The sequence below is a fragment of the Bos indicus genome, chromosome 24 (genome assembly GCF_029378745.1).
Source record: "Bos indicus isolate NIAB-ARS_2022 breed Sahiwal x Tharparkar chromosome 24, NIAB-ARS_B.indTharparkar_mat_pri_1.0, whole genome shotgun sequence".
NCBI lineage: Eukaryota > Metazoa > Chordata > Mammalia > Artiodactyla > Bovidae > Bos > Bos indicus.
In genome coordinates, this window is record NC_091783.1 from 33621138 (window position 1) to 33637068 (window position 15931).

General features: G+C 47.3%; 1 protein-coding gene across 4 annotated transcripts in view; it reads left to right on the top strand.

Moving 5' to 3' along the window:
* Positions 1-10168, top strand: part of TMEM241 (transmembrane protein 241) — a 120325-nt gene extending 110157 nt beyond the window's left edge. For 3 of the 4 annotated variants that reach the window (XR_011563792.1, XM_070778837.1, XM_019986629.2), the window contains one exon: positions 7625-10168. Coding sequence is in view for 2 of the 4 variants with exons in the window: in XM_070778837.1 (XP_070634938.1) it covers positions 7625-7741 (117 nt within the window). In the remaining 2 variants the exon portion in view is untranslated. Of the gene's footprint in view, positions 1-1112; positions 5951-7624 lie in introns of all 4 variants that reach the window. The other variant, XR_011563791.1, reaches the window with a different exon arrangement.
* The last annotated feature ends 5763 nt before the right edge of the window (positions 10169-15931 follow it).

The following is a 15931-nucleotide window of genomic DNA, read 5'->3' on the forward strand; positions in this document are numbered from 1 at the left end:
AAATGGAAAGAAAAGAAAAGTTAAGAAATACTTCTATGCCATCCTCTTCCACCACCTCCCAATCTCTTCTCTCCTTTTTAGTAATAACTAACCATTTATTGCGGAGAAGGCAATGGCACCCCACTCCAGTACTCTTGCCTGGAAAATCCCATGGACAGAGGAGCCTGGTGGGCTGCAGTCCATGGGGTCACGGAGAGTCGGACACGACTGAGCGACTTCACTTTCACTTTTCACTTTCATGCAGTGGAAAAGGAAATGGCAACCCACTCCAGTGTTCTTGCCTGGAGAATCCCGGGGACGGGGGAGCCTGGTGGGCTGCTGTCTATGGGGTCGCACAGAGTCAGACACGACTGAAGCAACTTAGCAGCAGCAGCAACCATTTATTGAGCAACTACTATATTTCAGACATTTTCATATTAATATTATATATCTCATTAACTTGCACAGCAACCCTCCAAGTTAGCCCCCATTTTAATTAAAAAAATTTTTTTGGCTGTGCATGGCATGTGGGATTTCTGTTCCCTGACCAGGGATCGAATCTGCACCCCCTGCATTTGAAGCAAGGAGTCTTAAGCACTGGACTGCCAAGTAAGTTCCCTAGTCCTGTTTTAAAGATGGAGAAGCTGAGGTTCAGACATTTAACTGTTTTTTCCCCCAGGATTTTAGAGCAGTCCATGGGGTCGCCAGAGTCGGACACGACTGAGTGACATCACTTTCACTTTTCACTTTCACGCATTGGAGAAGGAAATGGCAACCCACTCCAGTGTTCTTGCCTGGAGAATCCCAGGGACGGGGGAGCCTGGTGGGCTGCCGTCTATGGGGTCACACAGAGTCGGACACGACTGAAGTGACTTAGCAGCAGCAGCAGCAGGTGATTGGAAGAAAGGAAAGGAAGTATTATTTGCTCAGTCACGTCTGACTCTTTGCGACCCCATGGACTGTAGCCCATCAGGCTTCTTTGTCCACAGGAGTCACCAGGCAAGAATACTGGAGTGAATAGCCATTTCCTCCTCCAGGGATCTTCCCAATCCAGGGATCGAACCCAGGTCTCTTGCATTGTAGGTGGATTCTTTACCATCTGAGGCAACCTCTAATGTTTCTCTTCCCACCAGTCTGATCATTTATAAGGAGTATCTGGATGATTCGGCAGCAATACGGAAGGAGCGTTACCCAAGACATATCGGCCCTATTTCTTGTTCAGAGACTGACACGGTGAACTAGGAATGTCCAGTGGAACATTTTTAGGAAAAGGATCTCACTGCCTTAGACTTTTAATACTATAAGTTATGTTTCTGTGAATTAACAAAAAAATATGTATTGAGTGACTGGTGTATGCAAAGCATGTGGAAGTCGTTAAGGAGCATAAGACATCATCCAGCCCTTGAGGAGTTTTCAGGAGAAGAAGTCATAAAGATAATTTCTGAGGTAGGATAGTAACTGTTTTTTGTAAATACATATATTTTTTTGGCCGTGCCACTACCATACAGCATGTGCGATCTTTCCCAACCAGGGATCAGACCTGTGCTCCCTGCATTGGGATTGTGGAGTTTTTGTTGTTAGTGGTGGTTTTGTTTTTTGTTTTTAAGCCAATGGACCACCAGGGAAGTCTTGGATAGTAAGTATTTGTATGCACAGTGGGTGTGAAGAACAGAGAGAGAGGGCCAGGGTGATAGGGAGGGGCTTGAAACTGGACCTGATGCAGAAGGGAGAGGCTTAGCCAGGCTGTGGGTGGAACAGGACTTGGTCCCTCTGGGCCTGGGAAGACAGGGAAGAATGGAGGGGCAGAAGGTGCCTATGGTGAGACTTAGCAATTTGGAACTAGAGCTGGGGCAGGGGGCGGGAGCTGACCCTACAGTCCCTCCTCCTCCCCCTCACCTGTCCTCCTGGGAAGGCAGAACCCAGATGGTGGGCAGGTTGACGTCCAGAAACCCAATGGCCAAGGTATCCCGGTGCATCCTTGAGGCTGTTCCCGCAGTTTCTGTACCTTAACCTTCATCTAATATCATGGCATCTGGTCCCGTCACTTTATGGCAAATATGGGGAAAAAATAGAATGACAGACTTTATTATCTTGGGCTCCAAAATCACTGTGCCTGGTGACAGCAGCCATGAGATCAAAAGACACTTGCTCCTTGGAAGAAAAGCTATGACTGACCTAGACAGTGTATTAAAAAGAAGAGACATCACTTTGCTAACAAAGGTCCATATCATCCAAGCTATGGTTTTTCCGGTGGTCATGTATGGATGTGAGAGTTGGACCATAAAGAAGGCTGAGCGCCGAGGAATTCATGCTTTTGAACTGTGGTGCTGGTGAAGACTCTTGAGAGTCCCTAGGACAGCAAGAACATCAAACCAGTCAATCCTAAAGGAAATCAACCCTGAATATTCCTTGGAAGGACCGATGATGCTGAAACTGAAACTCTAATACTTTGGCCACCTGATGCGAAGAGCTGACTCACTGGAAAAGACCCTGGGAAAGACTGAGGGGAGGAGGAGAAGAGGGCAATAGAGGAATGAGATAGTTGGATGGCATCACCGATTCAATGGACATGAATTTGAGCAAACTCTGGGAGATAGTGAAGGACAGGGAAGCTTGGTGTGCAGCAGTCCATGGGGTCACAAAGAGTCAAATACGACTGAGTGACTGAACAACAACAGCAACCTTTATAGTGACTATCTCAATTCTTGATGGCATTTTTTTTTTCAAATAATTCTCATTGACTATATTTTGTACATAATTTCAGAATGAACTAAAAAAAAACAAAACCTAGGTATTGAACTGAGTGTAAGAAATAAGTGTGAGATGCTCTGCAGTGGGGAGGACGTGCTTAGTCTGAAGGTTCCCACAGCCGTCTGTGGGAGCTGTGCCTACAGGCTGTCCCACATCCTGTGGACTTCATGGTATGCCCTGAACACGATGGAAAGAAGGGCTGTGTGTACCCAAGTCAAGGAAACAGCATGTGTGATCATTGCAAAAGGAACCTTGACTTTGGAATTTCCTGATTCTTGAGAACTCTTGAGTTTAAGGATGGTGTGTTTTCAGCCTCAAAGAATTTTCCGACCACAAAGTGAACCACCAGAAGAGGAGTGTCAGACTGTGTTTCAGATTTCCTGTCTTTTGCACAGGGCTGGTCTGCATTGTCCGTAGACTGGGTGTGTTCAAGCTGTGACTGGGTGACCAGCTAATCGGATCCTGGGCAGGAATCCACGGCCCATCTCTGCCCCGTGGGAGCCTAGACTGATCAGAAGTCACAAAAGGCTGTTTGGTTTGGACCGACTGTGTTTGTCTGCATAGTTATCGTTTCTTTTTCTTTTTCCCCCTTTGATTTTCAAATTTCAAATTATTCAACATTTAGAAATCAGGTGGTTTCCCTGTAAAAGTCCAGATCTCCAGATTCTTTCAAAAATATGGAGCAGCTGTTAAGTTGGGCCTGCACACCCACATGGCAGCAGTTGCTGGAGTGGGTGGAGGTGAGTAGAAGCTGTACAGCCACCCCCCTGCAGTCCGGCTGGGGCAGAGGACCCTGTATCCACTGACACCCTCATCTCCATTGCTTGTATGTTCTTTCATTCTACCAGAAGTGCTTACTGGGTTCTGTAGACACAGTTCAAGACCCCAGTGAGGTCACCGTCTAGGAGACCAGGGTACATGTTATTGTCCATCTCCTTGGATGGGCAGCAGCTTAGATGCACAAAATAGCTCGTTATCTGAAGGTTTTTCACCCTCGGTGCTGTTGACCTCTTTGTTGTGAGGGGCTGTCCTGTACCACATAGAATTTTTAGCAGCAAGCCTAAGCCCCACCTCACCAGGTGCCAGTAACACTCCCTCAATTCCAACAACCAAAAAACATGTCCAGGCTTTGCCAAAGCTCTTCTTGTTGGCAGAATCACCACAGTTGGGAATCACGGATCTAAAGGTTTGTGGTGGTTCATGGACAAAAACGCCATTTGAAATTTCAGCAAGATCTTAAAGAACTTATCTCCTCACTAGAGATTTGGATCAGCTCCAGGCTCAGACCCTTGGCAGCCCCTGCCACCCCCACTGTGTACCTCCATCAGCAGGTACCACAGGAAGTGACAGATGTGCACTTCCTGCCTACCTGCTGGCTGAGGATCCTCCCTGAAAGGGTTGTTTCATTCACCTTTCCATCTCTCTGTCTGGCACTGTTAGCTCAATCAGTGGGTCCTGTACTCAAGAAAAATGATAAACCCATACCCCCAACGTCGGTCAGCTTTTAAAGCCTTTAATTAAAAGCCACTGCTCTTGTCCAGCTATCTTATCTTCTTTTTAACGATAAAAGCCCAGCATTTTAGTATCTATTGCAAGCTTGGTAATTTAAATATCCAGATTCATATTTAGTTATTTGTTTTGAAATTAACAACATTCTAGGTTATGTATCAATATGAATTCCCAGTATTCCAAAATTTTGGCAAAGGGAATTCAACACATTCAAAAAAAAAAAAAAATTCTGAACTGTGAGTGGTGTTTCTGTCAAGTAGAATTATTAATAGTTGTCGGTACTTCCTCTTTGAATGCTCTTTAGATGAGGAGAGTCGCTTTTCCTGGTGAAATAGTTTAAGTACAAGGAGAGAAAGGAATCACCAAAACACAGCCTCTTTGTTTGTAGGATTTGGTGATCAGCTTCTCATTTGTGCTGATCATTCACTGGGCTTGCCATTGACCCTGGGTTACAAACATGGTGGTCACTTCAACTTGATCCTAGTCTCAACCTCACCCTTAGAGAATGGTCTTATATCGTCTCTGAGTAAAGATGTCTTTGCCTTTAGTTTTAGGGGAATGCTCAGGGACTGCCTAAGTCTATTTGGAGGAAGAGTGAATTTCGGAGTGAAGAAAGAACTTCCTCCAGCATACCCCAAAGTGCAGCTAGGATCATGGTGTTTGCAGTTTTTCAGCAGAATTAAGAATCTGAAACCTCTTCTTTAAAATGCTGAGAAAGGCCTTCTGAATAACTACACTCATTACCTTTCCACACAGAGTAATTAATCAGATTGTGAATCGTCACAAAGCAAGTCCCCAGGGGAGTGGTGCATTTATTTTGGTGAGGAAAAGAGAGAAAAAAATAGTTTGGAATCCAGATGGGAAAGTGGGGAGCAGGTATAAGAATTCCATCACTCATTGAGCAAATATTTATTGGGTGTTGTGTTAAGTGCTAGGCCTGCAGCTGAGAAAAGGATACAGTCTCTGTCCTCAGTCTGGAAAGTTCCATAGGAATTCATTGAATCACCACAATAATAAATGTAAGTTCGAGATGGGGCCTTTGGCTCCTGATAAGAGAGAAGAGAAAGAGTGGAGAGACGCTGAAAATAAATAACCCCCTGGAAGAGAACTGAGTGATGACTATTTCTGGCTGGCTCTGCAGTCTGAATGTTTATGCCTTCGTTACATGAAGTTTGTTCATTTCGGGAATGATGGGGATTACAAGATTTGCAAACAGTTCAGTAAAGCTCTGACTTAAACAGCTGTAATGCTATTAAGATTCCTGCACCCCGTGTCAGCGTCTCCCGCTGTTTAGAAAACAGCATCAAAGCTCACCTCCCTGGTGCTCTTCAGGGTAAATGGAACCTGGTTTGTTTTCATGTCAGCATTCTCTGAAGCCACTCGGTGTTTTATTAAATCGCTAAACCAAGGCGATGCAATGCAAGGTTATTACACTGCAGCATTGTTCTAAGGCTGGGGGAGGGAGGGTGGCAAAGAGCCAGCCGAAACCCTGTTCTCCCCGGTGATTAAGGAAGATTAGTGGAAATGATTGACCCCCTGTTACATTTGCAGAAATAAAACTCTTCCCAAGTTGGAGTTCTGTACTGATCTCGCGTTAGGTCACGGTGACTCTGTGCTCATCCAGGGATTTGAGAAGACGGTGTGTGTGTTCTTAAAGGAATGCAGAAGGAAACAGCAGATCGGCTTAGAAGGCAAAACTGGGTCTTTAGAGGTGAGCCTGTGTGCAGAATGGGCTTCCCAGGTGGCTCAGTGGTAAAGAATCTGCCTGCCAATGCAGGAGACGCAAGAGGCACAAGTTCGATCCCTGAATTAGGAAGATCTTCCCTGGCAGAGGAAATGGCAATTTTGCCATTTCATTTCATTTTCAGTATTCTTGCCTGGAAAATTCCATGGACAGAGGAGCCTGGTGGGCTACAGTCCATGAGGTTGCAAAGAGTTCAGACACGACAGCACACACGTTGTACAGAACAAATGGCTTCCCCTCCCTGGGTCCTTCATCCAAAAAGAAGAGGTGATAGAACCCACCAGCATCTAGGTCTGTCCCCAAACTACAGCGGGGACAAGTCCAATGGGGTGGTATTTAAAAATACAGTCTTTTGGAACTTGGTCCCCAGTTTCTCCCAGAAGCAATTTTATAAATGATGAGTATAGATCTAGGAAAGTCCTCTGAAATCTGTTTGGTTTGTAACAAACTTCAGCTACATTATTATGAATTCAGTGTGTGTTAGAATTCATTGACTTATTGTCATTATTTGTAATACTTCTGATTGGGGAACTAAGATCCCACATGCCACGTGGTACAGTCAAAAAAAAAAAAAAACCCCAAAAAACCAAGAAACACCTGAGCACACTTTGAACTCAGCTTATTGTTTTCCTGTTCCCACTTAGTTCACTTGGAAGTGGTTCATGGTAGATGTTATCTTTAGGTCATAGTCACCCCCATAGGTGACTTTTTTCACTGAGAACAGAATATACACGGCCTAAGTGTATCTCATACATTTGATGCCTTAGACATATATTAGGACCATGGAGGTACCACTACCCAAGTATGAGTGTGTTGTGTGTGGGTATGTATGAGGAGTGGGTATATAGGAAGCATGCGATGCTGGGGGTTAAATGGAGAAAGAAAAAAGGAAGAAGGAGGTGGCATCAGAAGGGCTGTTGGCACCTCTGAACAAGAGCAGTTTATCCTCAGGGACTCCCATCACAAGCCTTTACTCATGGCCCAGCCCAGGCCTCAGAGGTGCTTTGGGGGAAGAATGATGGGGGCTTCAGACAGACACTAGAGTGTCTAGTGAGAAGTTTAAAATAGAAAATGTGCAAACCCTCAAATGTGTTACATTTTAGGCATGTAAAATCCACCTCTTTCTCACAGTCTTCCGTTCTGCTATTTTTCATTTTCATTTTCACTGACCATAGATCTTTCTGCTCTGCTGGGAAATTCATGAGTCCCCATTTGTATTTTGTCTTTAAATGTTCTTAGTCTAAATGAAATAAAAGGACTCAGAGACTGTCAGTAATCATAGGCTTATGGATACATGCATGGTTTCTTATCCATCACTGTAGCAAAATGCACTACTGGGAAGCCCTCCTCCTATGTTTGAGCCAGAGAGCAGTAAGGAAGTGCAGTCAGCATCACCTGGTCAGGATGGTTGGGACACGTCACCTTTCCCCCTGAGGGACAGCTGAGGTTTACCCTGGACGACTGGGCAGTCCGGGACCTGACTTGAAGTCAGGCAGTGTGGGCAGAGGACAGGATGCTCAGCTGCATGATGAGGGAGCATCACTTGTCCTGTGGTAGGTGGACACCAGGCAACTCCACATGTCCACAGCCTCTAGGCTCCAGAGAGGGCAAAGCTGACTGACCTCTTGCTGTTTCTCGCAGCCTCCTGCTCGGCGGATTTGGAGAGGCCTTGCTGGTTTTCTCAGAGCGGAAGGGCTCCTAAACCCGGGAAAAGTGGACTCCCAGGCTGTAGTGGAGAACACCGCGTTCTCCAGGTGATAGAAGAAAGCAAGGATGGAGAGGCGTCACTGCTCGCTGCGGCAAGGAGAACTCTCTTTCTGGGGTCTCTAGGATGCTTCAGGGAGTGGACTGTGTCTAGAGGCTCCCCAGGTCCAGCTGACTGTGCCCCGCGCCCAGGCATGCAGAGAGAGATGCAGGGTTTCACCTGCATGGGGATGGCTCCGCCTTCCTGGATTGCTCCTTATTAAACACCCTTCAGCAAGCAAGCTTTCACTGCCGGGTGGTGGAGGTATTGTATCGTGTTTTTGGTTTTGTTTTGTGATTTCACAACCTGGAAGTCTTCTCTGAGGATGTCCTTTCCTTGCTGTCAGGTTGGCTTGCCTCGAACCCACACTCACTCACTTAGGGGCACACACAGACTTCCATGAGGGGGCTTCCTCTGGGGGCCGAGTTGGGGGGCAAACGGGAGTCCTGGGCCAAGTAAGACGCCAGCAAGGACACTGTTTCTCTCCAGCACTGAAGACTTTCTGTGGTTGTGTGTTGTGTTGAACACCCTTTTGGGCCCACCATCAGGTTAAATCAATTACCCAAGGGTAATGATTACCACTGATGAATAAGCACTGACGGATGAAATAAACGTAAGTATGCAAACACACATATTTTTATTCATAACCCATGTAATTCCCTGATAGATCAGAAGAGTTTTCAAATCATTGGAACCTGAAATATATTTTTCAGGCCAGATTAAAAATGTAAAACTCTAAACCTTGCCTTTATGGGAGTCTGGAGAAATGAATTTGCATGGAATGGTCATTTGATTCTGAACTTTGATGGTGGTTTAAGAAAATAATGTCTAACTGTAAATATCCCTGCTCATAAGAGGTTTTTTGAATACAGTATACTCTGCTAGGTGTCAGTTTTGGTCATTTTGAGATGTCAAAGGTAGTCAAATCTGGAGAGTCCTGTCCGGGCAGGATCCAGGCATTGCAGGATTGGACACGCATGTCAGTAACGAAGGACCATCTCCATCATCTGGGAAACAAGCCTTGTCCATTCTTGGCCTTGTGAAGACTAAGGTCAGCTGAGTTAGGACATTCTTCTCACATGTTTTCTCCAAGCTGTTTCAAAAAGAAGCAGAAGATGAAACAAATAGGAATGGATTAGTATATGCAGACCTTGAGTACCTTAAATTCATTTCCTTGTCTTTTCCTGGTCTCTGCTTGTCATTTAAGGTAAAGATGTTCAGAGTGACCTTTATACATATATAGTTGCACTTTGCTTTTTGTTCCTAGCCTGTGATGTCAGACTTGCTGCTCGGGATCAAATAGAAAATCTGGGTTTACAATTTTCCTTGTTCTATTACTCCCGTAAAACCCTCTCTGTACTATCGAGGCTGGTTCCCTGTTTGCGGAAAGTGACATCTGTCCAAATGTCATCTTATGTCTGTCCTTCCAAGTGTCATTTGAGCAAATAAGATTCCTGAGGCTGGAAAGAGCTGTGCACAGTTAACAAGCCCCCTCCCCTGTTCTAGCAGAACTGACTTCAATAACAAAAGTTAGCAAGTTGCAAAAGCAGCAAGTTTTTTTTCTTTTGAAAGAATCTCTAGCAAGGATTTTTGTGTGTGTGATTTTTTTAAAAACTACGTTCGAGAATTCCATTGTTTTTAAAATCTCAAGTCTTTTCTTAGTTTGACACCAGCAAGAGGCAGAGGGTAGGGGTTACCTCAATATATTGTTCTGTTTCCTTTAGCTTCCATTTCTTCATGGGCTTTTTTCTTCAATCACCATCTTTTATGCCCAAGTTCACATGCTCAGCTCTGATCTGAGGATGAGCCTGTTGTTATTCAGTCGCTAAGTTGTGTCCGACTCTTTGAGACCCATGGATTGCAGCACACCAGGCTTCCCTGTCCTTCACCATCTCCCAGAGCTTGCTCAGACTCATGTCCATTGAGTCGGTGATGCCACCCAACCATCTCATCCTCTGTTGTCCCCTTCTTCTCCTGCCTTCAATCTTTCCCAGGATCAGGGTCTTTTCTAATGAATCGGCTCTTTCCATCAGGTGTCCAAAGTATTAGAGCTTCAGCTTCAGCATCAGTCCTTCCAATGAGTATTCAGGACTGGTTTCCTTTAGGAGGATGAACCTAGAGCTCTGTAAATCAAGGGACTTCTGTCTCCTTAGCTCTTAATCTTTGTGGCTCTCTGGTTCCTTGGGCCCCCAGGCAGGGAATCCACATATAACCCCAGCACTCCCTTTTACCCGAAATGATCCATTTGGTCAAGACCTATCTGGGGCATGTCCTTGGTGGCTGCAAGTCAAAGCCATGGTGTTTTTAGTTTTGTTTTTTTTTTAATTTTTCCAAATAATGAATATGATTTCTGTCAAGAGAGGCATGGTTCTGTCTGGTGGTGTATTATTACAAATCTGCTATGGATGTAAAGAAAAATAAACTACTTATTTTCTTGATAATTTGCCTTTCTCTTCAATGTTGACAGGAGAGTAGAGTACAAAAAAAATATTGTTATCCTGGGGGAGTGAGTTCTTACATTTTAAACACAGGCCTAGGGACTTCCCTGGTGGTCCAGTGGTTAAGACTCTGTGCTGCCACTGCAGGGGGCACAGGTTTGATCCCTTGTTGGGGAACTAAGATCCCTCATGCCCTACAGTCAAAAAGAAAGAAAGAAAGAGAAAGAAAGAAATCCAAATACACCAGTAATAATAATAATAAAGCCAAAACACAGGCCCAGACTTCTACCAGCGTCCAGGCCACTTATCTCTGCCGGGCGAGTTCCACCCAGCTCCTCCTGTAGACCTGCCCTGGCCCGTAGGGTGACCACCGGTCAGCTGTGGTTGCTGAGCACTGTGATGGTGTTTCCACACCTTGCAGTTCCTGTCTTTCTCTTGAGTCTGGGCTGGCTCTGACATACTGGCGGCCAGTAGGAGGTGATAGAAGCTGCCAGACTTCCAAGGTGGAGTTGAAAGCAGCCTCCATCTTCTTGAACAGCCTCTGGGAATCCTGAGCTGCTGTGTAGAGGTCTGACTCCCCTGAGGCGGCTGTGCTGGAGAGACCAGGGACAGGAGCCCCACAGACGGTCCTGCTGCACCCAGCCTTCTAATGGCGCCCAGACGTATAAGGGAAGCTGCCCTGGACCCTGTGGACCCAGCCAGTCTACCAGCTGCCGAATGCCAACAGGTGGCCTCAGTCAGTGCCATGTGGTGCAGAAACATCAGAGCCTGCATGATGCCTGACCACAAAATCATGAGATACAGCAGCATTGTTTCAAGCCACTATGTTTTGGGGAAACATCACACAACAGGGGCTTCCCAGGTGGCCCTAGTGGTAAAGAGCCGGCCTGCCAATGCAGGAGACACGAGACGGGGTTTGATCCCTGGGTCGGGAAGATCCCCTGGAGAAGGGCATGGCAACCCACTCCAGCATTCTTGCCTGGAGAATCTCATGGACAGAGGAGCTTGGCGGGCTACATTCATGGGATCGCAGAGTCAGACATGACTGAAGCGACTTAGCATGCACACAAATATGCATCACACAGTAGAGAGCCTTGTATTCGCCTTCTCTTAGGTGGATCTTATCTGAGCACTCTCAATCCCTCCCCTGAATGGACTCTTGCTGCAGAATAACCAGTGTCTGCTCCAGGTGCCCTCCACCCTGGAGCTGCCCTGAGGAGGGGGCCCCACTGACTGTCTGGGGCTTGCCCAGATACCCATTACAGAGCAGGATCTATGCCTTTGGGTCAAAGAACCTCACATTCATTCATTCAAAAGATACCAAGAACCCACTATGTGCCAGACTCTGTTCTGGGGCTTGTGGATACGACTGTGAATAAGACGAGTGCCTTGAAGCTTACTTTCTAGTGGTAGAGACAAGAAACAAGTAAATAGTGAATTTTCAGAGAGACTTAAATGCTTTGAAGAAATATTGCCCAGATGGGAAACACAGTCTTCTGAAAATCTGATGAAAAGTAAGGGATATCTCTTCCAAAATGTGCAGTCTCATACCTGCATGCACACACAGACACGCACACACATATATATGCACACACATATATACTGACACATGCACACAATTAAGCATGTAGTCAGGGGATTTATTCTCCAAGAAGTCCATCTGTTCAGCCTCTGTTGGACTCCAGTTAAGAACAAAGGAGTGAGAACCTCTTTGGGGGACATGGGGTATAGTTGATTGTCCCCATAGTGGAATGTCCCCCACTGGTCTGAGTGGAGGCTGGATCACAGTACCAGGTGGGCCTTGTGCAGACAATGGTGCCATGGAAGGCTCGGCCCTGCCTCGGAGTTGCTCTCAGCTGGTGTGGGAGAGATGTGCAGACCTGAAGATGGATCTTGTGGTCAATTTCAAGGACATGACGCACCTGGTAGGAGCCTGAGGAGATGCTGGGAGGAGACGTCCAGCTGTGAGGCCCAGCATTGAGACTCACTGTGGGCCTCGCAGAGTGTCGCCCAAAGGCCTTCACTTCTGCGGCCTCTCACCTAACCCTCAAAGGAGCCGCCAGTGGAGGAGCTGCCATTGGCCTCGTTTCTCAGAGGAGAAGGTAAGTCGCCTCCCTGTGGGGGATGGGGGCGCAGGGATTGGAGGGGCCTGTGCGACCTCGCAGCCCTGCCTTTCAGCATCCACGGTGTCTGTCCTCCCCGTGCGGGTGACAAGGGGCTGGAGGGAGCAGAGATGGACTTGGGAAGTCTGGCCACAATCAGGGAGTGACCGCCGGCACATCAAGACTCAAGAGGGCAGGCTGTGGGTTGGGCTAAGACTGGGCTGTTTTGAAGGCCTGGCTGGTAAGTCACATTTGTGAGCTCCGTGATTCTCCAGTGGGGGTGCAGGTGCTCCCCCACATTATATCGCCTGCTCTTCATACCCCTTAAAGATGACTTAAAGATGACACCTCTGAGAGCCTGACAGGGCAGGAAAACTCAGCCTGCTCACCGCTCCTGAACTGAGATTCCAAGGCGGCTTTCACGACCCTTTTGCCCTGGCCCCTCCCATGTTACGGGTCGTCTGTGGGTTCTGCCCACCTCAGCCCCACTCCACACCACTGGGGTCTGAACAAACCAGAGGAGCCAAGCCCCCTCACTGGCAGCCCTTCTGCAGGGCCGAGGGGAGTGCTGTCCCCCGGGGGCGTCAGCTGCCCTGGCCCCACACAGGCGGTCTTTCCGGCAGCTCCCAGGTCCTCTGACCTGGGCAGTGAACCACTGGAAGGCTGAACAAATAGTGGAGCTTGCATGAGGCTCCCTGTGTTCTGGAGACTTTCAGAGACTCGGCCATCCTGTGCTCCTGGTGAAATGAGGGATCCTTTGCTCCTGCCGTGAGCTGGTTTTTTCAGTGGCCTGACCAGCAGCGGATTGCCCTTGGCAAACCAAACATCGGCATACAGGCCTTCATCCAGTTCCATCCAGGACACACTGGGCTGGGGTCTGAAGGAACGGCGCCCCGCTCCACCCCGCTCCACCCCGCAGCTCCCCTTCCCTTGGCTGCGGAGGGTGGAATCCTGTTTAAACAACCACCTGAGCCAAAAGGAGCATTTGAGTCATTTATTTTGATGACTGTGTGAAGAGGCTGTGGGCAGGGGCCACTGCGCCCCAATGCAAGGCCACTGTGCCCAATTTTGTCTTCATACCCGTCACTCTGAGGGAGCCCCTGGGAGAGCAGTGGAGACCTTGGAGACATGGGGATTCAATCCAGGCACCGTTGCCTGGGTCCATGGATCTGCATGGCCAATTATTGAAAAGGGCTGTCTCAGTTGGGGACAGACCCCTAGGTTCTGTCCATGTTCTCTCACCACCCCGGCAAGTGCTGTTCATCATTCTTTATTGATCGCCTCTTCTCTTCATCACATACCATCGAATACCCACTGGCCGCTAGTCTCTGCTATCTCCAGGTGTCTCCAGAATGCTCCGCATCTTCCAGCAGAGCTGACCTGCCATCTCTGTTACTGCAGGTGAGGCCTAGCTCTTCACACAGTGAGGCCGTGGATGCTCAGCCTCCCATGGGGGCAGCTGTAAGTTGTCCTGGAGGTAGGAGCTCCCTTGTCCTGGTGGGAAGTGCTCTGGTGACCTTCTGTGTGACTATAAACTACAGCAGACACACACTCCCTGTTCTTAGGGATGCCCCGAGTCTACAAGAAGACCCTAAGACTGAGATTTTTTTTTTAATTTAAATTTTTAAAAATGTAAAAATTTTTAAAATTCTATTTATTTAATTAAAAAAAAAAAAAACAGCTTTATTGAGATATAATTGACATGCCCTAAAATGTATTCTTTTAAAGTGTATAGTTCAGTGGTTTTAGTATATGTACAGAATTGTGCAACCATCACCACTGTCTAATTTTATTTTTTTAAATATTTATTTGTTTGATCCCTGGGTCAGGAATCTCCTAGATCCCCTGGAGGAGGAAATGGCAACCCACTCCAGTGTTCTTGCCTAGGAAAACTCCCATGGACAGAGGAGCTTGGCGGGCTGCAGTCCATGGGGCCACAAACAGACAAGACTGAGTGAGAGCACAAACAAAACCAGCAGTTGGTTTATTTCCTTGGCTGCAGTGGGTCTTAGTTGCAGCATGTGGGATCTAGCTCCCTGACTAGGGATTTTACCTGAGCCCCCTGCACTGGGAGCATAGTGTCTTAGCCACTGGACCACCAGGAAAGTCTCACCACTATCTGATTTTAGAACATTTCCATCAGCCCCAAAAGAAACCTTGTACCCATAATCACTCCTTCCTCCCTCCCCCACTCCTGCTGACCCAGGTAATCCTCTTTGTAGTTCTGCAGATCTACCTCTTCTGGAGATTCTGTATGTACAGGGGTTACGCAGTAGGTGGCCTTTTGTGTTAGAATCCGGTTTGTGAGTAGTTCATGTCCTTCTATCAAAGCTGCCCTCCCTGGTAGCTATGCATCTGCCTGGAGGAGCTGGCGGGGCAGGTGTCCTGAACATGAAGAAAAGCCGGGGGTGGGAAGAAGGCTGCCCAGACATCTGCAGGTAGGCCAGGGAGCTCCAGAGAGGGAGCAGGAGAGAGGTGGTCCACACTCTTGCAGAGCCCAGTGGCCACATCTAAAGTTCATTTTTTAGCCAAAGCCCTTTATGATTCTCAAGCCTTCAGTAAAGTCTGTTTCCCATCACAGCCTGCTATTGGCTGTCCTCCGGGGAATAAAGGGCCAGGGTCTCCCATTTGTGGTGAAGCTGGACAGGGGAGAGGAGGAGTGGTCACCACTGTCCAGCTGGTGCTTCCACTTTAAAAAGCTTTCAGCTCCCAAAACTGTCCTCCTCTCTCCGGAGGTCTTGAAGGTACAATGGAGTCAAACTCGTCATTATACTTGTGTGTGTTGACTACTTATCACATGTTCCTTAGTAAAGTGCTCTCGCCTGGAAAGAAGGAGAGAACCAACATGGCCATTTGAGGGTTCAGTTCCTGCAAAACAGATTCACGCCCACAGGTGACAGACGACAGGGATCAAGAGAGTCTTCCGTTATGAAAGGAGAAAAGATGGCCCCAGTGTCCCACTTTTCCAAGAGCCCAGGCCATTTGCAATGTGATGGGGCCAATTCCCCACTGCTCAGATCTGAGTCAGCCTTGTGACTTGCTCTGGATGATAAATGCAGTGGAAGTAACCCTGCCCATTTTGAATTAATGCCTTATTAGAAGTCTTGGACACTTCCACTTGCATTCTTGGACTTAATCCTGCCAAGCCAGTTTAGCAAGAATGCCCCCTCCCTCCACTTGGTACCTGATCGAGTTTCCTCTTGGTATTTTTCCATCCACTGACTCCCTTGCCCTGCCCATTGGCTGTAAATCCCCAGCTGCTTCCGTTGTATTCCAAGTTGCATTCAGTCTTTACCTCCTGTTATCTCAAGCTGTCTTGACCCCTATTGCAATAGTCTTAAATTAAGTTTTTCTTGCCTGTTTAACTCTCTCTGATGCATATTTTCATTGACCACTTCCATTGTGAGAATTAGTCTGGATGACCTGTTGGAGAATGAGAGACCATGTGGAACAGAAGTCAGTCCTCCCAGCTGAGGCCATTCTAGACCACCTACCCTCAGATAACTGCAGTCACGTTAACAAGCCAGGTCAAGATCAGATGGACCCCGAGGCTCTTGAGAAAGAGTAAATGTCCCGTAGTTCACTCCACAATGATTTACAGTGAATTGATTTGCAGCAATATGGCTCAGATGGTAAAGAATCTGCCTGCAATGCAGGAAACTCA